This window comes from Fonsecaea erecta (assembly GCF_001651985.1).
Source record: "Fonsecaea erecta strain CBS 125763 chromosome Unknown Scaff1, whole genome shotgun sequence".
Lineage (NCBI taxonomy): Eukaryota > Fungi > Ascomycota > Eurotiomycetes > Chaetothyriales > Herpotrichiellaceae > Fonsecaea > Fonsecaea erecta.
In genome coordinates this window covers 2034744-2059017 of record NW_017387244.1, presented here as the reverse complement: position 1 = coordinate 2059017, position 24274 = coordinate 2034744, and the positions used below count along the sequence as shown (strand labels likewise).

Genomic DNA, 24274 nt, shown 5'->3' with positions numbered 1-24274 from the left:
AACAATTTGAACTAGATGGGCAGAGGCGTTCAATCCCATAATGACTGTCCCCGGCCAGGACCGCCACGCAGACCCAATCTCTGTAGCCATCCTGTCACACCGGTAGCCTCACCACCCCGAGTCCTCCTCCTGTCCCAGCCACGTCCTCCCGCGGCCTGTGTCGAGCCCGGACTCGGACTCGCGAGCATATATTCCCAGCTCACCTCTCCATTTACATACAGGGTATACTTCAGCACGCTCCTTTGCCCTGTATTCCCCGCATCACCAGCCAGGTTGCGGATTTCAACCACGCCGATCTTGCTGTTTCCGTCGGGAATGTATTTGATGGCGACGTCTTGGTCGTCAACCTGGCGGAATGTCCGGAATGGGAGATAGAACATCGATAACGGCCCAACGGAGAACTCGTGAGGACCGGAGGCGGGGGTGGTGTCATACACGACAGGTTTCGCGATCGGTTCAGCTGCACCTGCATCGGACGTGTCGATTATATTCCCCCCCTGACCTGGTTCCTGCGAGAGGACGGGCGGTGGGTATCTTATCGCAGCAAATTCGTGCCGATCTCCAGAAAGAATCACCACTCTAACGCCGAGTTCGCGTTCAGCATCGTGCATGGCCTGCAGAATTATTGAGCGTTCCCTGAGAAATCCACCCCAGGTGTCGGATGTGCCAAATCGCCAATTCTTCGTGAACGGGACACTGGTGGCGATGATCTTCCAGTGGACGTGTGGGGGCTCGGGTGCGGAGAGATATGCGAGGAGCGAGTCAAGTTGTTGGGCACCGAGCATTGAGTGTGTTTTGGGCGTGGAAGGTGGATGGGAGTATTCCAAAGACGAACCGTACAGGGGCTTTCCTGAACCCGCGGATGCTGAGCTGGTCGATTGCGGTTCGGGGTCAGTCCGGTATCGCCGCGTATCGAGCATGAAGAATGATGCAGGACCGTTGGAGAATTCAAAGTAGGTGGTATTTGTTTCCGGCCCGCTCGGAGAGCCCGGTGGAACTGGCGGGTTCACTGAGACGTGATAATGGATGAAGGGGTCCGAAGCAGCTGGAAACGGATCAGTGTCGTTTCCACCAGACCAGTCATTGGCAATCTCGTGGTCGTCAAGCGTGTGGATCCAGGGCAGAGAGTCAAGACCGGGCAATGACCACGACGGGGAAGCGTAGACGCGTCGATATTCCGACCGATAATGTGCAAGGGACGATGACAGACGGAGGGGCACGTCGACGTAGATGAAGTCTCCGAGGAACAGCATAAATGAGGCCGGCGATGGTAGCGAACGGACAAGTTTGGACAAGTATTCAAAGCCGTGGATCGCAAGAGAATGGGCCGTTGGCCTGTACGGAAAGTTGGCCTTGATACAGGAAGACGTCAGGAACGTCAGGGAATTGGCGGCCTCCGAGTACGGTGATGGAGCGGTAACAAAGGTACCGGATTTGTCATTCGACAAGGAGTAGATATATTTTCTCGAGGGCTGGAGACCGCCAAAGCTGAGTGCGTAGGTGTAGTCGGTGTCCGGTCCCAGGTAGTAGATCGTGTCCGTGGTGGTCCAGCTGGTCTTGTCCGCCGGGGACAGGTAGACGTACATCGGAAGCTGAGCCGGATCAGGTTCTCGAATCAAGACCTTCGCAGAGGTCGAGTCGACGTAGCCAACACGAGTGAAACTCAGATCTTTGGCCGGATGGAGAAGCGGCCCTCGAAAGACCAAATCAACCGTGAACAAGGCTAGCAGGACGTTCACTCCAATAGTTGTGTAGCTCAATCTTCGTTTACGCCAATTGGGGATTCCAAAGATCAAGGTCTTGAACAATGACTTCTCCTCCTCATATAAGATGGGTTCTTCATTGCTTTCATTCGTCCAATCTTGTGCCTTTGGCTGGTCATGGCCATCAGGACGCTGGAGGGCATTGGACGGTGCTTCATACTCGACAGGTCTGCTCGAACCGAAAGCTTCAGACTGGCTAAAGACGAAGGCCAGATAAATAGCCACGGCAGACAGGATGACCGGAGGGAAATGGTGACCAGGGATCTGGGAACGACGTTAGTTGAGGTTTCTGTATTTCGTAGCAGATGCTCTGTTCTGGATGCTCATACCCATCTCAAGAAAGCGTAGGCGGCGAGCCTCGCTATGGACGAGCTTGTCCCAGCTATGATCTCTGCCGGCGACGGCATGTTGATGCTCGGATTGAAGAGAAGATACACTCACTGCCTCAGCAGCGAGGAGTTGGACATGAATCACATCGTTGCCAAAAAGTTGGCTGTGGCAGACAGACGCACAGCCAAACCACGGACGCATTTCCAGTTCGTTTCTCACCGATGACGCCATCACCGAAAAAATGGCTGTCTGACAAAAATAAAATACTTAAGAGATACAGGGAGTGTCAGCCTTCTCATTACTGCAGCTTCTGGCGGTTCAATCTCCTCTATCTACGAGGCACACCGACTGTCAATTGTGTTGCGTTGTGTCTCTGGATTGACGAGCCCCTTAGAGCATGGAAAATAGCCTAAATCACCACTCGAGGCCGTCTCAAAAGGCCAATTCGAGTGACTGATCATACCGGACCAGATATTGTTCACCAACCGGAAGGCCAGTGCAGCGACACCTTCTCCACTGCCCCTGCAAGGCCGAAAGATGGATAGATAAATTGATCATATCCTTTCTCCTCGAGCCTCACCGTGGCGGTCTCACAGAATGTCCCAGAGACATCCTCCGAAGCTGTACCACCAAGGCCGCATCCCGCACCTTCTTCATGCCCATGCACAAGGCCATACAGTACGCCCACATCCAACAGTTCTCGCCTTCCTGGGGCAAGGCGTCCCAGTACTCCCATCCCATCACGCCTCCAAAGTCCGGATACCTCTCGATCAGCAAGCTCAACACCGCCGCCGACAACTCCAGCGGCACGTATCCGCTCCCACCGTGTTTGGGGTTTGTCAACATGCCTGCCACCACCTTCGCTGCCGGCCAGCCATTGCGCATGATCTCATCGTAGGCCGCCGTGTTGTGCAGCCCACCCCATCCGTTGTAAAACTGTGCGTTGTACCAGGCGATGCTGGACCCACGCATGGCCTCGAGCATGCGGTAATCAAACCCGGACAAGTGCGGCCGGCCAGCCATGAGAGCGGTGGCCACGGGAGCGAGTGTGATGATGAACTCTGGCCCAAAGTCCGCCTTCAGACGATCGATCAGATGCACGATCCCAGGAAGGGACATTTCTTCCTCCACGTCAAGATCAATTCCGTCGAGGTTGTACCGTCTGATCATGTCCCGGAGCGGGATATAGTAGCTCTCAAACCGTGCGACAGGCACGTCGGTCCTCGACTCGGAGTAATCTAGCCTGGCAAAGGAGCCTCGCGCGGCGCCTCCCAGCATGCCCAAGACTTTGATCCCTGAATCTTGGAGGACCACGACTTCGTCCCAAAGCTGGGTGTACTTTTCGTGGTCCGGCGGGTCGTCATTGAGCGTCAGGTTCTGCGGGTCCCAGTTGACATGGATAGCTGCCAATATCACATGCGTGATTCCTGAGGGGTTGGTGAGGAGCGGTAGCAATGAGACGTATTCACCCCCGTGATGGTAGGTCTGGAAGTAGCACACTATCCGAGGTTTCCATGCGGCGACGGGTACTGCTGGCAACGGAGGCATGGCTCCATCCGGAGATGCTCTTCGCTGGTCAAATAGAGAGAAACGGGAGAAGAGTCGAATTGCAGCTTGTGTTCCACAATGAGGTGGGGCGGACTAACGAGGCCGAATCGGGAACCCGAACAATGATGCCAAGATAACTGGCAGGTGCATCTGGAGAAAGCGAGGAAAGATATCGAACTGAAAATGAGATGGTTCGTCTGGGTCAGAGTCAGAGACAGCACTTGCTATCATTGTATAACCGACAGGACAACGTTTCAGAGCAGACTACCGAGGAGAGGGACCGTCTTCATGACAAATGCACCACTGTCCGAGGACATGTTGAAAAAGGAAACAGGAATTCATTGGTTTTTCTCTATCCGAATCCATGCTAATCTCGTTCCCCGGCGTATTTCAACTTTCAGGCTTCTTCTCATCGTACATTGAGCGGCAGGGGTGTCGCTCTGATGCTGCCCATTGCATTTCCCGGAGAAAGATCAGGGGGTCCAGACCCCTCTCTTCCTGCTGCTTGCCTCGTTCCCATTTCTGTTGCAGTCGCTAGTTTCAATACTCTCAAACCACTGAATGGTGGGATCCTCCCGGGTGCCGCCAGGGTGCCGCGGGCTTCGCCCATCATGATCATCTCGTTCTGCTGTTGCCTCTGCTGCAAAAGTCGTTCATTACCACCTTCTGGAGGAGCTCCTTGGGGAAGAATTGGCATAGTCGATGTCTTGGGGCTTTGCCAGAACTGGGACTGAGCCAGTGCACCGCTGGACGTGGCCTCAGCCTCGAGCACACTATTGTTTTGGGCCGACGCGTTAGATAGCTGACGTCGCATGAGTTTGGTATGCAGGTTTGTAACAGGCCCTTCCAAGGTCCTGGCTGAGGTAACCACAGACCCGTCATGCCTCAAGCTATTCTCGGAATCACTTCTGCTCCGAGACTGAGATCGACTTCGACTTGTCAAGTTCGACAAAAAAGGTCGAGGGGGTGGCCTAGCAGCATTTTGAGGGGCATCCGGCGCTCGGAGGACCGGCCTCCCTATGAATGATGCATGGCTTTGGGCACTGGGTGCGGGATTATGTGGAAGTCCATTAACGCTAGAAATGGACCCGTTCGTTGGTCTCCGCACGAGTCGTGGCTTATGGTCTGCTAGAGGATTGTTCAAGGTCCTTGATCCAGGTTTCACGGTTGTCGTTCGGGGAAGAGGCCAGTTGCTGATATAGGATGATTGTGAACCTCCGCGTTGATGTTCTGCGGGTCCCGGACGCCCTTCGTCATGTTCCTCCAGAGACGGCACTGATGGTAACCGTTTACTGTTGGTGCCGTACGCTGCCACAATGTTTGCAAAACTCAGGTCCGACGGTAATTGACTCAACCGCTTGATGGAATGCATATTCGAATCCATAAAGGTCGAGATCGATTGAAGTGCATTGCGCGACTCATGGATCTCGTAAGATGACGGAGTATCGAGGCGATGGGCAGCCCTGGCGGTGTGTGAATCGGCCAGACGAACTGGACGAGTGGAGACCGTGTTCGGACTTCGATTTGAATCTCTTCCAACATGTGGCTGACCGGCGTCGATTGCTTGCTGAGCCTGTGAGACAACCTGGGCAAACACGATATCCTGGTCCGCGTATCGCGTGGAGCGGAATGGCTTTGTCGCATGGCTCGCACCGCTAAATGCTGAAGCTTGAGCCAGGATGAAGAACGATCCATCATGTATCTTCCTTTTTAGCACATTCCACCTCGTCCTCGCGGGATTCTTCTCCAATTCCGGGTGATAGATGGATTCTCTTGACAGCCTCGAGTAAAATGTGCCGAGGCGTTCAGCAACACGCTCCAGGACCGAGAGTAGGTATGTGCTAAGACTGACCAATTTGTGTTTATCTGTACCAGACTCGATGCACTCGATGACATCAAAGGCGTCCATACCCATGCAAACATCCTCACGAATTTCTTCCAGAAACCGGACATCCAATTCGGTCACTGCACGGGCGTACTGCAGGATCCCGTTTTCTTGGAATTGGGCTTGCTGGTTATTACAGACAAATGAACCGATTTGCGCGATTTCTTTGGCGGCAGTAGCCGCGGGAGCAGAGGCTTGCGCTCGGGTGATGACGCCAATGACATCCGGCACTCGAGTCTCGGGCGTGCCAGAATTGACCAGCGCGAATGTGAGCTTGAGATGCAGCTCCTGAAGCTTTGCGCCAAACAAGGTTGAAAATCCATTCTGCATTAACCTCGACTGAAACTGATAGAATTTCCTCACCCCGCCCATGTTGAAGAGGTCACCTTGAAACCAGGTCCGGGCATCCTGCTGAATGTAGTTGACCTCGAAGTGCAACGTGGTCAGAGCTTCCACACAACTGCGTAGGTATTCATACCAGAGATCGTAGATACCGCTGATCTCAGTAGAGCGGAAGTCCGGCTTTGCTGCAAGATGGCCGATGAAATATTTCGACAGTAGACTCATAACTTCGGGGTTTGTGGTGTGAGCCACGTCATCAAAAGTCTTTGAGGCATCCAGTCCAGCACTCGCTTGAGCGATCAAGGTGCCACCAGGGTGAATGGGAAGGAAGTCGGTAATGTCGTAAACGCCACCATGAACACCAATGTACATCCTAGATCCTTTACGATGACCAGTGTTCAGTGCCAACTTCGATAGAGGAATGCGTGGAGTGGCGTAACTGATTGGACGCGGTGTCATGAAAATGTCCAGCATGAAGCGTCTTTCCGCGAATGCTTTAGCCAGCAAGCTGTCCGCCGACTCTTTGGTTGACGCCCAATTCTGGTAGATGGCCTGGCGAATCCCTGTTATGATTGTCTCATACATCGCCACGGATCCGCAGATATACAGATGTCCTCCAAGTCCTCCTTGGCTCTTTGAGATGACAAGATCGCAGACCGTCCGCCCTTGTTCGATGATCGTGGCGTCGAGATACCGAGGACTCATCTGCTTCTCGACAAGATCGCGAGACACTGGATCATAAATGAGACCGTTCCTGTCCCTTGAAAATGCAGTATGAAGTTCAAGCTGGCCGTTTTGTACATATTCTCGGAGCTCGTGCTCGTAAGAGAATCGCTCCCGCGACTGTACGCCGAGAAAGAGAATGTTCCTACCGACGCATGTTTGAGCTCTTGCTTGCCAGAATCCTCTGAAAGGGGCAATTCCTGAGCCACCTGCAAACATCGCGATTGGGCCGGTCATAGTACTTGGGAGTTGGAAATTGATGGGCCTAGAAATTCCGATCAGGTACTCTTCGTCATCGAACATCTCTCCAGAGGAAGAGGGATCTGGGTTAAGACATCCGCTGCTCACCCCACAGCGCCGATTGCCGGGGTTGGTGGACTGGAGGATGGGTGCCAACGGGGACTCGGTGCGGGCAACCGTCAGGTCGACAGTGCTCGGAAGTAGCTCATTTGAATAATTCGAAATGCTGTAAGTTCGCGGAACCTCAATTGGGATCAATTTTGGAAGCCACGAAAGATCGGAGAGATTGAATGCTCGGTCCCATATCGTCGAGGGAACTTCTGCGAGTGCGACTTGAAGTAGGTCTCCAATGGAACCCTCGACTGGCCACATCTCTGATCCGAGAACTTTCAACACGCTTGATGATGAGGCTCGAAGTGCCATGTGAAAGGCCATAACCATTTCCTTTGTAAGAGGCGCCAAGTGTCCTCGTCGTAGAATGTCGTGCACCGTCAGAGAGGGTTCGCCGCCGGTTCGACTGACCGATTTCAGATGCCGGGCAAAGCGAATCCAATCTGAATTTTGTGAAAGTGGGAGTGCCTTGTGAAGGAGTTCATCCAGACCTAGCGCAGCAGTGATCTTCCCCATCTCCGTCCAGCTGTTGACTGGCATAATCGCAAGTCGATCTCCGGGTTGGAAGGTGATGCCGGTGCCTTCGAGCCCAAAAGTTACCATGGCCGTGGACCGCAGAGGGTCCGTGTCCACGAAGGAGCGGGACAGAATTCTTGCTTTGAATCTGCATTCTTCGAACGACCCTCGCAGTTCATGGGGTTGGAGGGTGACTTTACCTCGGAAAGGTTCCAATCGCTCTCTCATGGATTCAGAGAGAGTTTTGTGCACCTCTTCCCATGGCCTTCCTACGTTGTCGGACGACCCGGCATTGCCGTTCGTCTCACTTCGTCCAGTTTTGGCGACAACTTCCAAGAAGCCATAGACTTTATCTGTATCAAAATGGTCAGGTAGCAGTTACATTGTTAGACAGGGGTGACTAACAGCGATGTGTCCCGAACCAGCCGCGCTCCGATAGATACGCTTCAAGAATGCCTTCCATCACACCCATCAGACGTGGGTCGCCAGACTTTTTCACAAAGGCAGGAACCTGATAGTGATACTCGATAGCGGCAATGAACGCTCGAATATTCATTGGCAACCAGGCTCTGAGATGCAGGGCTTCTCGTCCCAGAAAGCTGTCGTATTTGCTTCTACCAATAAATGCATCCATCAAAAGGAATACTGGTAATGCAAGTCCGGACAGTGCGGGAACGCGTTTGGAAAGAGGAGCGCTGAATTTCGCATATCTCTGACCCCACTAGAATGCAGTCAGTACTGGTCTCTTTGATCAAAAGTAAAAGGGTGAATTACCTCGACTGGATTAGCAAAATTTTCGCCCGAGTTGGGATTAACGCTGATCTTCTGAAACACGTGGACGAACCTGTCCACTATCGCTTTCAATTTGATGAGCTCCCGAAGGAGTCCTTCTTTGTCCTTCAGCATGACTCGCTCCTGACATCTTGTGATCACCTCAACGCCTTGAGTGAAGCATCCATGCGTCTCGGCCATGCACAGGAGGAACATCGCCTCGCCGCGATCATTGAAAACAGGCCACCGCAGGTCCATGTTTTCGCATCTTGCAACATAGGGATTGATGCTGGTAGGATCTCGGAGCTTGTAGTTGTATACGGAAACATCGTACTGTGTCAAGTGAGGCAAAATTCTGCCCATCCTCGTGCATATCTGACGGAGAGGAATAGCGATATTCCTGGGAATGCCTTTCGTCTCCTCTTCTTCATCATCTGCTTCGCCTGACAAGTTTCGAAAGGTTCCGGGCGGTGCAGTTATGCTGATCCCCTCGTGCCCATCGTTGCGTTCTTCATACCTGTAGACGCTAGCAAGTATACCAAGGCAGACAACCGCAGCCCAGAGGGCTTGATCAGGTATGACATCTTCTGTGCCGTAGACGAGGGGTAAAGCCAGGATTGATTCGCGCATCTTGCCCCGCGCTACCACTGCCGGCATCCTTTCGCAGAGATCTGACCATATTCTTCCAGGTGACATCGAGAGTGCGGCAGGCGCGGCTGAAGCGTCTGGAGGGCAGAAGCCGTGCGTGCTTGTCAGGTAACCGTCCCTCCATCCAGTCAAGGGTCCCAATTCTTGAGCACGCCTGAGGACTTGCCGGGCAGGAGCGCCGAGGGCGGATGCGAGAACGTCAAGATCTGGGGGATTCAGGTGGTCTGCATTTGCAAGACCATTTGTGGTGCTTGTCGGTGGTGCCTCAGGAAGAAGCAGTTCTGTAATAGTTTTTCTTTCTTGAGAAACGAGGTCCTCTATCGACTGGCCGTCTGCGGGGATTCCTTGAGGTGTGTAATGTGACTGTGTGGACAATTGATAAGCTGCAAAAGCGCAGCCTCGTGGACCGACTCGTTGAGTACCAGCTGGACATGACGAGCCTGATCCTCCTCTATGACCGCTGATGGGACATGACCTCTCCGACATTCCGGATGTCGCTAAACGGCAAGAGCGTTCTTCGCTCAAAGAAAGCAGGACAAGGGTGAATAAAATGAGAGCTAATTGCGGAAAATGCAAACACAAGATACAAGTTCGATCACGGTGAAAACACGAGGGTGACCAGCACCTGATTGAAGATGTACGGCTGTACCTAATACAAAGAAAAAGAATCGAAGTGGGCTTTTGTGTTATTTAAGTCTGCCACGGAAGGACAACGGGACCTCAAGACATGAGAACATACCTATATAGTAGAAGCGTTCTGAGCACAATCACGAGAGGCAAGAAACCTGGGCGCAAAGTATGGAGAGGCCCCTGCCAATCGTTACGTGATGAAATCCACGAGTGGACTTCTGCTCGCTCCATTGCTGGTCTTAGCAGACGTCTTGGATATTTTCAGCATGACATTGTGGATAAATGGATGCCCAGCCCTTCGTGCACGACGATCTCTGACACAAGGCTGCGGCCAAGATGTCTTGTGGCTGACGGTACAGGCCTTGTCACCCGTGACAGCATATGCTTGTGTCAGGGGTTAGCGCTTTCCGGTACGCAAGGATTGAAACATGGTAGATATTGATGGCCTTATTGGGCAGGATGGTACCATGGTCTCCGGGGTCCCGAAAAGTGCGCATGCCGCCCAGAGTCCACCGATGCAGAGTCGAGGGATAACCGGCGTCTGGGTTACCTGTTGATAGCCACTGAACATGGTTGCGTCGGTGCCAGGGTCCAGCAATGGAGCGGCCAAGAAGGCTTGACGGGTTGACAGTGTTTGAGGATACCTTCAACCCCTGACCCCATGCTTGGCAGGCTCGAACGCTCAAGTCAGTGAGTAGATGGAGGCTGCCGGTACAGCTGAAGGGAGGAATCATGAAGCTGATTGCTTGTCAACATGGATGCAAAGGGAGTGGCAGTGGGAGTCGCCAGGGAGCAACCTGGCATCACGTAAAACGCCAAAAGAGCCCCATCGGCGCTTGTATACTCCGCCGTATCTGGATGCGCTGGTCTACAACGGTGAAGCAGAAAGCAAAAATACTGCAGACGCAGTTGCAACATCCAAAAAAGCAACTTGTATCACTTGTATATTCATTTCATTTCTTCTGTGCCGACTGCGATTAGAAACCCAGTAGTGAAGCTGACGAGCAATGAACTACATCTAACGCGCTTTGCCTCACCACTTCTGCACATCTCCCTGGTGTGGCGTAAAAGACAGGTTCCTTAGGTTTTATGGAAATCACACCCCTACCCGTCCGCTCACTCCCACCAGATCTGATATCCACTATTCACAGCTCTGACAGATCTTTTATTTATCTTCTTCAATGCAGGCGAGGCTGTTCTCCTAACAAGGCTGCAAGGCTTGGTATCCCCGCCCACTCCCCGCGCTGTGCTCGCCGGGGTATGTATGCGGAGAACCGAGGTGCGAGGTATTGTAGCACGGGTAACTCGTTGAGGTTGAAGCCTCTACAGTTCACATCTGTGCTCAAGACAAGTACATGTATGTTTGCCCGTCATGAGGGGAGTAGCATACTCCCAACCGCAACCAAATTCACGATTAGTTGTCCCATTTTCTGAACCAACATGGCTCCCTTTGTTGATGCCCTGAGAACCCGGGGCCCCTTTTTGGGCACCTTTGTCACGCTGACCTCGACATTATCCGCTGCCATCGTTGGTGCCTCGGGGTATGACTGCGTGATCATTGACATGGAGCATGTTCCGACCTCTGCTTTGGAAGCCACACATGTTGTCCACACGCTGGGTAACGCGTCCAAGGGCACCTGTCTGCCTCTCGTCCGGGTGCCGTCCCACGGGGTAGAATGGATCAAATGGGGACTTGACAGCGGCGCCGCCGGCATCGTTATCCCCATGGTCAACACGGTCGAAGAGGCCCGTCAAATTGTCCAAAAGGCTCGCTATCCGCCACTGGGCCAGCGAAGTTATGGTCCATCTTATGCACCCTTTGCGGACCCGGCATCCGATCGATCAGCAGGTCAATATTTTAACAATACTGCCCCAGGTGTAGCAGTCTTGCCTATGATCGAGTCTGCAACCGGGGTTGAGAACGCCGATGCCATACTGGCGACGGAAGGTGTCAGTGGCGCGTTTGTTGGACCTTTCGATCTGCGATGTTCGCTAGGTCTCCCGGGTGGTGATGGCAAAGAGGACCGTTTCCTTGATGCACTGAAACGGATCGTTGCAGCGGGAAAGAAGGTCGGTAAGCCTGTTGGTATTTATACAGGTTCCAAGGAACAGATGGAGCGCAACTTGAGCTTGGGCTTTGAGTATATTCTTTACCAAGGTGACTCGTCCCTCCTTGCTGCTGCAGCCAAGGCTTCGGTTGAGGAAGGAAGAGCAGTCATTAAGCAGGCAAAGTCTTCGTGAGGTCGATAATGCCAGATCGGATGACTGCCGTCAGCTGATAGATATGACGTTCATCACATTTTGTGAGAATTTAAGCCAAGCACGCAATAGGAAGAGGACGGCGCCATGCGACTCCGAACCAAGCGTTGTATATTGCCTCTACAGGGCCTACCAAGGACATGCCCGGGCTTGAACTTGATAAGAGAGCCACGACAATAACAAAAGAAGTGATGACTGACGTGAATGGTTTTGATCGTTACTTGAACACGGACTGTAGGGAAATCGAAATCCCTCTCCTGCCCACCGCACCCGGGGCGGCTGTTAGATTCAGCAACCTAGCATCTGCCAATGAAAGAAGAGGTTTGGGTCAAATTGCCAAGGCTTCATCAGGAAAAGGTGAGAGGTTAAACGCTCGGATGCAAAGAGGTTTCTGCTTCAAGGTGATGGATGTGGTCCAATCGATGGCTGGGCTTTTGCCAGCAGTTGATGGATCCGGCTGCCAGAACTGAGTAGTATCTCCCATTTTGCATCAGAAGTCACAAAGAGACATTAAGAAGATCCTGTGGTTCTTCAAAGTGATGCTAGAGAGTGTGTTCGGAATGCCGTTTGTGGAAGCTTAGCCGATCCGAGTGTGGAAAGCGACAACAATGAAACTCCATGCAACGACTGCAAACTCCTAAACGAACACAACGCGATCCGACAATAATGCTAAGCTAACACTTCAGCAGGTGAGTTATTTGTTCTCGTCTGCGCTCCGGTAAGTACCAGAAAATTCTCCACGCCTGAATAGAACCTGCTAATCCCTTTATCCAGCTGATTTGCCCATCATGTCGACGACCGCGACATCCCTCGTTCCCTCTCCTTCTTTGAGGTCTAGCTACAATCCTGCCCTTCAGAACGCCCAAAGGGCCGTGTCTCAAGTCACAACTGCCGTCACAAGTGCCCCTAGCCATGTCTCTGGAAAAGCGCAGAATCTCAACCTGTCGCTTTCAAAGTCTTCGCCCAAACCTGTCGACATCCCAACTCCTCCGTCTACTCCTGGAAAGTTTAGACACCCAATGACAACAGAGATATTGAAGAGGAATGCTGCTACAGCACTTACGGATAGAAGTGTCAAGGGTGCCGTGACCAATGCCGCTGCGCTACTATCCACATTCATATTCAGTGATGTCTACTACAGCAGGTATGCATGAGCTCGGGGGTTCCAAATTGCGATAATTGACCTGTGATCAGTGTTCCTCCTCTGCTCAAGTCCAGCGGTATTGCCGACCCCTCTCAGATTACCTGGGCCGCCCTTTTCACCGTCCGCCTTCTCTTCTGCTTGAACATAATCCTTCTCCTCCGACCTGTCATGCCCTACATATCCAAGAAGGACCAAATCACAGATATCCCGTTGACTCCCTCTCAACGGTCCCTCTTGGGCCTCCATCCGTCCCTTCACACAACGCAAAGTCCGGCTGGCTCAGCTGCTAGTTATATCACTCCTCCGCGCTACCGGCGCCTTTCTGGCTCCTTTGGCGGCAGTCCCGCAATGGGCTCTCCGGTCGGTTATGGTTCTGCTTCCACCGACCGTCGCAGCATTTCAGCCAACTACTCCTCATCCCCTCTATCTACATCCCGCTACACTGTCGGCTTCTCACCCACCCCTTCACAATCCTTACGCCGTACGGTCTCTGGTTCACCATTTTCACCATCTCCGACTGCGAGCCCACTTTTCCACAAAGCTGTGAGCCAGAACCAGTCCTCGCAAATCCCAGATAACGAGTTTGCCACCAGCTCTCGTTCTTCGTTTGGAGCAATCGGTGGCGGTAACACGGGCCTCAGTCGATCACAGAGCATGCGTGAAAGGAGACCAACACGCGAGAGCCTCGAGCCGAATTCTCCGTCTCCCACGAGACCCTCACAGCCCGTTCCAGGATTGAATTATAAATGGTTGTATGACAAGGGTAGGAAATTGCCGAAGAGCGACTCTTTTGGCACATTCTGAGGTTGAGAGAGCGCGGTGTTGGTTATGCGGCGATCCAGTTCCGGGCAGAGTTCCACCTTCCGAAGGTGGTAGTTTCTTCAGAGAAGTTGGGTTTCCTGTTTGGAGCTTGGGCGTTTACTCAGAGCAGCGAATATCTTCCGTTGCATTTTGTGCGCATTTGAAGGAACTTACAAACATTGAGTGACTGCTTCTTGACAGGAGGTCCATGTACAGAGTTACCGCGACGGACCCTTTGAGCGACGAGCAACACGAAATGGCATATCTAACGGATCCATACTTCTCTTTCCTCTTCCTATTTTGCGACACTCGTGTATTCGCACATTCCCATCATGTCTTGTCTTTCCCACTCCCACAGAGTCAAACAGAAGTAATGCATGCGAGCTGGGCGCGCCGAAGGACTCTCGATTTCTCCAATAATTGAATTGACGCATGAATCCTTGAGAGTTCGTCGTGGATCGGTCGTTGCAATGGACTGTATATATTTACCTCAGCCACAACGACGACGACAGCAGTGTGTGCACTCGACCTTGTAAAAAAGAAGCTTTTGCGCGCACGAATCTACGAATCTATTCCACGCTTCGTGCGCCAGACGCCGTACGTACTCACTCGGTCGGAACTTGATTGAGAACAAAAATCTAAGAATAGCCAGGCAGGGAGGGCAGGGAGGGCAGGGAGAGGAGGGCTTTGGAAGGAAATTTCATCGAGATGGATACGTAAAGAGGAAGAACGCGTACGCTCAAGGAAATCAGCTTTCTAAGAACGCCACAACAATCGTGAACGGCATGTCCGGTCTTCTTCTCCTTCCTCTCCTTCTTCTTGTTGTTGTTGTTGTTGTTGTTGTTGTTCTCTCCGCGCCGCCTCATACCAATGCAACGCGCCCAGTCTTTCACGCTCCAATTGGAGCATAGCCAATCCGTAACGAGATCAGACTTCTCTCGTGGTGCCTCTTCCCTGGACAGCATCCTCCGTAACATTGCTAGAACTGACACTTCTCACTCCACTTCCGACTCTGGATACCAGACCGCCAAGATTCAAGCCCTGAACGCCCTGCACAATCCTGCTACCCACAGCATCAACTGCTCCTCTCGGTTGGCTTAAGCTTGGACCTTCTCTTCTCCCTTCGGTTGCAACCTGAAACAGCTTGACATTCGTCCCGTTCCAAACACCCACCGGCCCGGCCATGACTCCGCTCCCTGTCAATGTTGCAGCAGTGCTGGAGGCAGGTGCGATGGTCATTTCCGCGGTGAATATCAAGGACCAAAGTACGGACATGTACCAACCAAGGGAGAGCGGTGACCATTCAAAAAGGTGGACCCGTATTGGACTTGGAGAAGCCAGAATTGCGGCTATGGCAGGGTGTGAGGCTGTGGAGGGAATTTGAGCGCGGAAGTCTGTTGGGCTTGCAGTAGGGGAGTTTATCGTGGCGGACTCTTCGCCTCCAGTGAGTGACGAGCGGCGCGAGGAAGCAACCGAGGGAGGGTTGGTGTTATCACCATGAGTGGCGCCGGCATTGCTAACTCGTGGTGATGCTAGAGGATGCGTGGAGAGGACTTTGATCACAGTAAGCAGAGTATGAAGGGGCAGATCGGGGAGCCAGCTCCCTAGCCATTCTGCGGTGGCCGTAAATGAGCCACGGCCTGCGGCATATGTCGATGGAGCTGAAAGACTTATCGTGCTATTTTGTCGAGAGAATGTCGGAGCATTTGCGGGCATCTTGCCCCTGGCCTTTTCTGACATCCCCGATAGTTGAACGGGAACGTGGTCTTCGGGAACGGATGACGAGGCTATCGACGGGGTCCGAGAGGCTTGCACGGAGTGTGTCGACTGAGAAGGAGTTGGTGGCTCTTCGTTGTCCGAGTCATCTGAATCTCCGATGGCGAATGTTCCATCCACTACACTTTCCGGGTTCGGGGACATTCCACTGTGGGCTGCTGGCGAAGTCAAGTTTTCCGTGGTTGATGATCTGGAAATACTGTTTGCGGTATCGTTCAGAGCACTCTCCTTACGACGTTGAGCAGCTCGTTCAATTTCTGCTTGACCGCCCTCCAGCGTGAATTGTCTTAGGCCCTCGATACGTTTCCTCGATCGCCAGACAGCATATATCAAGTTGGCATTGGAGGCATACTGGTGCTCTATCATGCTGGTGATAGACTCCAGCAGCGCTCGAAGAAGGACGTGATTACTCTCATTCGCAAGAAGGAAGCTTGGGGTGGACATCGATACGAGGAGCTGGACCAGTCGAGTGCTTGAGGCCAAAGACAGGTGCTGCACATAGGCTGCCATATTATTAATGATGGCCAGCAAAGCAGGATAGATGGCTTCGAGCTTGCCCTTGCTCCCTGTGATCAAAGTGTGGATTGATGTGATTAAGAAATCCGCATAGGTGCCTTTGAAGTTTGTCAAACGAATGGATGGAGGCAAGGTGTCCTGTGCTTCAAACTTTTTGTTGAGGTTGTTTCCAAAGGTGGATTCGACGCTCATAGTTTGGAGGACGAAGACGCACATTCTCACAATACCTTGTTTCGACACGTCGGTCTTGTATTCGATGGCATAGAATAGCATAAGGATGACGAAATCGTGCGCGCGGTTGGACTCTATAATGAAAGCCCGGAATCTTTTGTTGCACTGGAGTACTTCCCAGAAGAGCATTATCATTTCAGGGGCCCATTTGACCGACTTCTGGCTTCCAGGGAGGTATGAGGTAGTAGCTTGCATTGGCTGGCTTAAGACTCGGGTCATGCCATCGGCAAGGAATTGGAAATCTTCTGGTCTGTGTAGTCGACCAAGATAATGACGGTAGAAGTTCTTCGGCGCCGTACCGTTTCCGCTTTCGGGGACCGGGTACAGAAGAAGGACGAGGAGGATTTGTAAGCTGTAGACGACAAGAGTCTGCTTAGAATCTCGGCGAACCACATGGTCGTACGGGAGACGCCATGAACCAAGATTGGATTTGATCGTGGTATTGATCAAAGAACACAGCATGGAGAGAACAATCTGCTTGTCTGGACAGGTGGCTAGGTACGTGATAGCCCTGACACCTTGAACTGGAAGAATATTGGAATGTGTGTACATCGCCTTGCTGGACAGGGTAAGAAGAAGCCTGAGGACCTCGCATCGATTGCTTTCGAGTTCTTTGTTCGTGGGGATTGAGGATTTGCAACCCACGCCGCTCTGCCAGATCGCATACGTAACCTTGCTCTTCGCCTGTGGCAGTTCGGGTATTGTGAAACCGGCATAGAAGAGGAGATCGGTCAAAGTGTCTATGAGTTCTTCTGCAAGTGGTTTCACATCCTCGAACTCTTGCTCACGATTGTCTGTAGGAGTGGTCTCCTCGATCTGATTGTCATCGAATAGCACCTCGCCTGAGACTTGAGATCTTCTCGTTCGGCGCCGCCTCAATCCCCAGAAGAACTTCTCCTCCCATTCTGTCAAATCATCCGCCTCATATACGTATGGGAGGAGCCGGGTCAGGACTCGTATACAGTTGAGGGCATCCTTTTCCGGGGCAAGATCCGGATCTGGAAACGAGGGGTGGTTCCTCAATACGATTAGGCGCGACGTGACGGCCAGAATAAGGGTTTCAAGGTTCTCGAGCGCCGAGTCTCGGGTTCTGCGTATATCGGTATGCGAAAAGAGACTGAAGACATCCTCAACGGATTCAGGCAACTCCCAGAACTGCGACTATTAGCGCGATCCTTCACAATAACTATAGTGTAGCTCACATTTGTCCAGTACGGGTCATTGGCGGCAATGTTCCTTTCCTCGGAGAGTCTGAAGATGCCCTGCTTGAAGACCAATTTCGACTCTGACGCACCCATGGCTCAAAACGCACATCGCAGATAGGTTTAGAATTGACTTGTGCACGGGGCAGAAGAGTGACTCCTACAGCGGATTGGAAGATGTGGTCGTGTAACTCACCACATGGTGAAGTGAGGCACCAGAGACGCAGGGAAGTCGGCAAGTCGGAGTCTGAATGACGATGCGCCAAGCCAATTGTGGGTCGAGTAACATTACGCATGTCGCGAGGCTGGCGTGCCCCTGGAGGTATATACCCGTGGTACTGCTCCTGGAGTCGACTGATAATGTGTGAAACTCGTAGAAATCGCAAAGATCGGCATCAAGATAGGTTCTATGGTCGTATGGTCACTTGCAATTCAAGGAAGATATCTATTCATGTGAACATGCTACGGTCTAAACCGTGGCCTTTTCCAGCTGGGTCTCGCTACTGATCGCCTCCCCAGTGACATTATTTGTCTTTCGGACCTTCTTCTCCTTTCCATAGCTGGCAAGTGCTGGGAAGAAATAACCGGGATGGAGAAATGTCTGAATGATTGTGGCAGAGCCGACCTGTCTGGATCTTTCATTAGAGCCTTCCCAAAGTATGGATCATAGGACAATACTAACACACTGTCAAGTCCGATAAAGAGGCTTTGATCCTGCATGATCGGATTGCGCCAGCCATTCGCCATCTCAGCCACTCGATAGACGCATCGAATCAAGATGGCAAGGTACGCGACCAGTTGTGCCACCACGAAGATCCGGAACTTCGAATCGCTGATCAGAGACTGCGCAGATTCGGAAAGAGGCTGAGATTTCACCCGTCGAATCGAATAGTCTGCGACAGCCACAGCGAAGATGAGCAGAGTCAGGACCTGCCAAGAGATACCAGTAATCATGAGTCTATCCCCAACGTCTCGAAAATTCTCGTCGTCTCCGGCAGATCCTGCAATACCTCCACCCGCTGCTTGCAGAGTTAGGGCAAGAAAGTCGGCTGTAATGAAACCCCATGTGTAATATTTCGGTCTGATCCTTGACCATTCTCTGCCGAGCTGCAAGACTAGGTGCTTCAAAATCAGATAGATAGCAGCGGAGTTGAAAGCCGGGGCAAACGTGAGGCAACAGATCTGAATCTCGAAGCCGACGGAGTCGAATGGATTGCTGTGCATGAGACATCGACCAACATAGCCGATGCAGCTAGATATGCACGCAAGGGACATTGCAAGCGTGTAGGACCAGGTCCTATAGCGCCAGCCGAGGCCAAGATTGACAATGAAGCAAAGTCCGAAGAGGGCACAGAAAAAGGCGTTGGATGCCAGAATAGGATAGTACCCATAGATCGAAGCTTTGACGGGGCACTGTTCGGAGACTTCGTTGCAATCAAGGGGATTGACGTGAGCTGGGTTGACAGACATCATGAATGTTCTTCAGAGAAATCCAACAACAAAGTCTATGAATAGAAAGAGATTCCCTCCTTTTCCAGTGGAAAATTTTGTCTTGCAGCCTGGTACAAGGCAAGAGAAGAAGGTGCAATGACAGTATGGAAATGCGTAGGCGAAGCATACCAAACACAGTATTTAAATCTGTACTATGATGCCCACCAGGACCAAATACACCCAAATGGTGACGGGGCACAGGCCAGGCAGACACTTCGCGCAAAACACTTCTTTTGGGTATAACGCAGCCTTGGTATGCAGAAGCTGCCGAATCAACATCGAATTGAAAAATCATGAATCATCGGGGACATATAGCCAAACCGTAATACGAGATTGAGTTTGGTCGCGGGAGTCGGGCAGGCAGGTACAAGACATGCTCGGATGACAGTGACTGTTGTGTTAGCAGAGTTCGAACCACCATAAGGATCTCCAGAACCATCCTAGGATATGGCATGCCCGAGACTCAGGGGGACAAGTCTGGTTTGATATGAAGTGGAAAACTGACATGCTCTGCCAAGACGGAACATACCACGACAGACTATTCCCTTTACAGAACATTCCGCGAGGGTTTGGTAAGGCTGAGAACGAGTCTTACGGCCGAAGACTTCGCGATGACTTGAAGCCGTCTCAGATCGATATCGTGCATCGCTCTGAAAGATCGCAGCATCGAGATTGATCACTTTCAATATCATCGATGCGACAGGTGGTGACCATATGTGAGTGGACCGGATTGGATCAATGATGTTGCGGCCCGAGGTACCGACTGCGGCTCCGGGTCATCTGTCTCTTTCCTCCATGGGGCCATCAAGATGCTATTACAGTATTTCGAACGGTTCGATGCCCCTCAAGTTGCTGATAAATGGCAATGGTGGTGCTGTTCCTTATGCTGAGGTGATCCATCGGCAAACCCTCACCAGCCGTCTGATGCCGTCGAGTGACTCGAGTCGGCGCAGCAACGGCCTTAAGCATTGGGAGCTCTAAGTTGCCTCGGTCCCCGGCTGTGTTCGTGTCCCCCACAATTCTCTTCCCCGTGCGTCTCCTGCGCCCATGGTGTTTTGTGATCGCAACCACCTCGGGTCATTTACCATTTGATATATGAAGGACAATATGGTGTTCTGACTTGTACTCGCTCCCTCACTCTCCCTTGCACTCTGTTTTTCCTGTTCGGCTGTTGTATTGTGCACGAGTGTGACTAGACTGTCGAGTCCTCCATTCCCGCCGCGACTGCCTTATCGTGCGAATTTCAAAACACAAACAAAATGGTTTTCAACACCGAACTGACACGCCGACTCGGCATCAAGGGTACATTTTGAGTTGAGAGCTACTCATCGCGCGATTCTGGCTAACAATGGAAAAGTTCCCGTCGTCCAGGGTGGCATGCAGTGGGTGGGATACGCCGAATTAGCATCTGCTGTATCGAACGCAGGAGGTCTGGGTATCGTGAGTGGTACAGAAGCATTGCGACCTCTGCCAATGATGCTAATCAGACCTTAGCTCACGGCTCTTACCCAACCTACCCCCGAAGATCTGCGCAAGGAGATCCGGAAATGCAGAACCATGACCAAGAACCCATTCGCCGTCAACATCACCCTCCTGCCCACGATGAATGCTCCTCCCTATGGCGAGTACGCTCAAGTCTGCATCGATGAGGGCATCAAGGTGGTGGAGACAGCAGGCAACTCGCCTGGTCCGGTCATCAAGCTGCTGAAAGGCGCCGGCATCATCATCCTCCACAAATGCACGACCATTAGACACGCACAGTCGGCTGTGAAGCTGGGGGTGGACTTCCTATCAATTGACGGCTTCGAGTGTGCTGGCCATGTGGGTGAATCAGATATCACCAACTTCATCCTGCTGTCAAGAGCAAGACAATCACTGGGAGCACCTTTCATTGCTTCTGGCGGGTTTGCGGATGGCCAGGGACTGGCTGCTGCCCTTGCCCTCGGCGCCGAAGGTATCAATATGGGCACCCGGTTTATGTGCACCATCGAAGCCCCAATCCATATCAACATCAAGCAGGCGATTGTGGATGCCTCGGAACATGACACCGAGCTTGTTTTGAGAAGATGGAGGAATACTTCCAGACTGTTCAAGAACAAGGTTGCGCAAGAGGCCGTCGCGATCGAGAAGAGCAGCACAAGCGGTAAATTCGAAGAGGTGGCGCCATTCGTATCTGGAAAGCGTGGGCGAGAGGTCTTCATCAACGGAGACAAGGACTATGGCGTCTGGACGGCTGGCCAAGTCATCGGCTTGATCCATGACATTCCCTCGTGCCAGGAGCTTCTGTCGAGAATTGAGAAGGAGGCCATCGAAGCCATCGAAAGGAGTCGGAAGTTCTATCAACCTTCCAGTAAACTATGAGTGGTGCTCGTACGATCATGTTGGGCATAGGGCGTTTACGGTCACAGATTCGAAGACCAAGACTTAGTTAGATCTCGGGACTGTCTGAGTACACTCCTACGAAAGATTCAATGTCGCACCTAACCGACTGATATCAAAGTATAAAATTGGGGGTATGAGCTGATCATCTCTCTAACCTGACTCTGACGCTGGGTGAATCATGTGAGAAACAAGACTCGATCAGAGATATTGTTCTGCCAAGGTGCGTAAAAAGCGTCAATTATATTTCCTTAGCCCTGAGCCTTCGTTCACATCCTCATACTTTGAAAAATGCACGCGGCTTCACGGGTCACTCACCGTGACCGCGCCGCTTTTAGAGTCACTCAACCCGGCTTTCCCCCATGCTATCACCATCCGCTCCTCTTTTACTCCCTCTCGACTTACCCTCCGTCGTTCTTTCGTGTAACTCGTATACCCGCGTCTGCACTAGGATTCGAAATTAGCGTCGGTCGATATGGACCCTCTCTAGGACCAGAGTGATCCTCTTCCCCCCCCCGAGCCACGACGGTTATCGTCCCTCCTCCCCCCAGTCCCCCTCCTTCTAGAATATAAATTAGAGCCGAGTTCGGATCTCAGTTCTTAATTTCTCTCTAGTGCTACATCTACGCCAGCGCCTCTGCGATATGGCTCTACGGCAAATTGCAGGTCGACGCCACCGTCTGTACGCCACCAGTCCGTGTGAGCAGGGCGGTCACCCAGGCGCGATTCCGCAGGCGCCGCTTCGAAGTATCGCAGTCTAGTCAGGATTACAAGAGACAACTGCAGGGTGTAGCTGGTCGAAGTGGCACGCAAGTAAACTTTCGGCCCCATCTTCCTAACTATGATCTGGCGAAGCCTCGCTGCAGGACCACGGGGTTTGGCCCGCTTTCGGCTGTTAGTCTGATTGTTGATTCTGTGCGAGTTCCCCTTTGGAGTCACTCCAAGTCATGGCATGGATGGAATGGAGCAAGAGACATAGCCTGCGTTCATCCGGCGTTGAATCTGCCTCGCGCCGAATGGAGCTCTGCAGACAGGAACCGACGTGTGGGACACGCACACAATCTCCTCCCTGCTCTGTGCAGATGGGTGCGACTTCTAGATTCATCCTGTTTCAGCAGGAGACCAAGCTACTCTGCGGTTTCTGTGCTTCCGTCGTCCCGCGGCTGATATGCACTAGAGGCGACACGATGTCCGGCTAATTAGTCGCGGGCTGGAGCTGTTTCCTGGGAAGCTGCTTCGGAGGCATGCAAAACAGTTGAACCTCCAGCTGCCTCTGCGAATCTGCTCTTGCTGAGGAGACCAACCACTACCCAGGCGATGACCAGCATTTCAGGACCGAGGGCGCGACCTCGAGAAGTCGGAGTCGTCCGTATTTGCATCCTCGCGCTCACCCGACTGTCGGTTGCATACGCCAATAACATAGCACGAGACTCGTCAGAACCTGATGTCAACATCTCCAATGGTACGTGCTATTATTCACCGGGAAATCTGGCAGACCCAAGCTACATTCCTTGTGGAAACACGGCTTTTGGCATCTTCTCGTGCTGCGAAGCCGGATCGAACTGCTTGGACCACAACGCCTGCTACTCAAATGGTGAGTCTTGAACAGTGGAATATGCGAGAGCGCTTCTAAATTGTCCAAGATGGAAATACCTATGTTGCGGGCTGCACTGATCCCACGTACTCGGATCCATCGTGTCCGGTCAAAAGCCCTTATGACGGTGCGCCGAACCCAGGCCCGACGGTAACCGTGCTCGCTAATATACGGTTCAGATCAACAGTGGACAGGTCTGGTTTATTGCAATGGCACTTCGGATGAGTGGACGTTATGCGACGATTCGGGCTCAGGGAGCGACACAGTCACTCCTTGGCCTGGATGTTATTGTCCGGAAGATGAGACCTCGCGGAATGTCGCGTTTAGCGCTCCGGGTGCTCTAGCGGCTTATATCAGCTTGCCCTCTTTTCTCGGAGGGTCAATGAGCTTCTTCGACGGGTATAGCCCAAGCACCAGTATCACGAGCGACTCAGCCTCCCTTCTTGTAGTCACGACGACCTTCTCGGATATCCCTACCTCAACTTCCAGCACGGTCACATCGAATCCCTTAGCCAGCACACCCTCTACCACCTCCGCCTCCACTATATCCTCTGCTGCTTCCGCCGCCAGTAATGCAACCGATGAACACGCGCATAACAGAACAGGCCTAAGTCCGGGTGCAAAAATTGGAATTGGCGTTGGCGTTGGTCTTGGAGGTCTTATTGTTTTGGCCGTGATCGGTGGCATGGCGTTCTATATCCGTCACTTGAAGCAAGGACAACTCAAGCAAGAAGACACCGTCACCCGGCCACCCTCGGAGTTCTCTGCAATGCAAGATGATCGACTCGATGGTCTTGCGCATGGCGTTCCTGCGTGGTCTGGCAACGCATCCGAGCTGGCTGGTAGCGACTCCGGAGACTTCTCTCCAGCGGCGACTCAGCGAGCGTGGACTCGACCGATGTCCGTAGAAGTTGAAGGGAGCATTCCGAACCATCGGAGCGCGGGGAGTCTTCCGTCTCTGGAATCAGGATTTGCCAGATCGGCTTACATGGCACACAAAGGAGCTGAAGCGATGCCCGTCGAAGTGCAAGGGAGTCCGCGGTCGCATGATATTTCGCACACCTCATATCAGCCTGGCAGACAGGTTGGAGATGGGGTGTATGAGATGCCGGGTCACTTGCCCGGGTCTGATTTCCTCGAGAAGCGAAGTCCGTAGTTTTGCGGTCGGCCAGATTATAATATACAAACTGCAGTGTCATCTTTCATTCTGTCGCCCGCGTCGAAGTAACTCGCAGGAACCAAGTTGCTGAGAAGGTGGAATTGTCTCGAGCCAATATTGAGAGGCCGAAGAACGGAATGACAAAACGTCGATTTTGCTCTTAACCACAGCATACAACAAAAGTACACGGCGTGAGATTTCTCTGAAGTCTTTGA

The 24274-nt window shown here is 52.4% G+C and overlaps 9 protein-coding genes across 9 annotated transcripts; 4 read left to right on the top strand and 5 right to left on the bottom strand.

Moving 5' to 3' along the window:
- Positions 1–29: 29 nt before the first annotated feature.
- AYL99_00719 (hypothetical protein) lies at positions 30–2170 on the bottom strand (the record flags this gene model as incomplete). The annotated part of the gene is made up of 2 exons (XM_018832235.1): positions 30–2027; positions 2093–2170. 2 exons carry the CDS (start codon positions 2168–2170, stop codon positions 30–32), a joined length of 2076 nt encoding a protein of 691 aa, XP_018698114.1.
- Positions 2171–2669: 499 nt separating this feature from the next.
- AYL99_00718 (hypothetical protein) lies at positions 2670–3641 on the bottom strand (the record flags this gene model as incomplete). Its single annotated transcript, XM_018832234.1, has 1 exon — positions 2670–3641. The coding sequence occupies one exon, from the start codon at positions 3639–3641 to the stop codon at positions 2670–2672; it is 972 nt and encodes a 323-aa protein (XP_018698113.1).
- A 409-nt stretch (positions 3642–4050) lies between these two features.
- On the bottom strand, positions 4051–8886 carry AYL99_00717 (hypothetical protein; the record flags this gene model as incomplete). Its single annotated transcript, XM_018832233.1, has 3 exons — positions 4051–7811; positions 7864–8179; positions 8233–8886. 3 exons carry the CDS (start codon positions 8884–8886, stop codon positions 4051–4053), a joined length of 4731 nt encoding a protein of 1576 aa, XP_018698112.1.
- A 2061-nt stretch (positions 8887–10947) lies between these two features.
- Positions 10948–11748, top strand: AYL99_00716 (hypothetical protein; the record flags this gene model as incomplete). Its single annotated transcript, XM_018832232.1, has 1 exon — positions 10948–11748. The coding sequence occupies one exon, from the start codon at positions 10948–10950 to the stop codon at positions 11746–11748; it is 801 nt and encodes a 266-aa protein (XP_018698111.1).
- An 806-nt stretch (positions 11749–12554) lies between these two features.
- Positions 12555–13714, top strand: AYL99_00715 (hypothetical protein; the record flags this gene model as incomplete). The annotated part of the gene is made up of 2 exons (XM_018832231.1): positions 12555–12910; positions 12961–13714. The coding sequence occupies 2 exons, from the start codon at positions 12555–12557 to the stop codon at positions 13712–13714; spliced, it is 1110 nt and encodes a 369-aa protein (XP_018698110.1).
- Positions 13715–14638: 924 nt separating this feature from the next.
- AYL99_00714 (hypothetical protein) lies at positions 14639–17532 on the bottom strand (the record flags this gene model as incomplete). Its single annotated transcript, XM_018832230.1, has 2 exons — positions 14639–17389; positions 17437–17532. 2 exons carry the CDS (start codon positions 17530–17532, stop codon positions 14639–14641), a joined length of 2847 nt encoding a protein of 948 aa, XP_018698109.1.
- A 373-nt stretch (positions 17533–17905) lies between these two features.
- Positions 17906–18906, bottom strand: AYL99_00713 (hypothetical protein; the record flags this gene model as incomplete). The annotated part of the gene is made up of 2 exons (XM_018832229.1): positions 17906–18065; positions 18119–18906. The coding sequence occupies 2 exons, from the start codon at positions 18904–18906 to the stop codon at positions 17906–17908; spliced, it is 948 nt and encodes a 315-aa protein (XP_018698108.1).
- A 1280-nt stretch (positions 18907–20186) lies between these two features.
- Positions 20187–21288, top strand: AYL99_00712 (hypothetical protein; the record flags this gene model as incomplete). The annotated part of the gene is made up of 3 exons (XM_018832228.1): positions 20187–20229; positions 20285–20367; positions 20422–21288. The coding sequence occupies 3 exons, from the start codon at positions 20187–20189 to the stop codon at positions 21286–21288; spliced, it is 993 nt and encodes a 330-aa protein (XP_018698107.1).
- Positions 21289–22623: 1335 nt separating this feature from the next.
- Positions 22624–24056, top strand: AYL99_00711 (hypothetical protein; the record flags this gene model as incomplete). Its single annotated transcript, XM_018832227.1, has 3 exons — positions 22624–22900; positions 22950–23027; positions 23080–24056. The coding sequence occupies 3 exons, from the start codon at positions 22624–22626 to the stop codon at positions 24054–24056; spliced, it is 1332 nt and encodes a 443-aa protein (XP_018698106.1).
- Between the last annotated feature and the right edge of the window lie 218 nt (positions 24057–24274).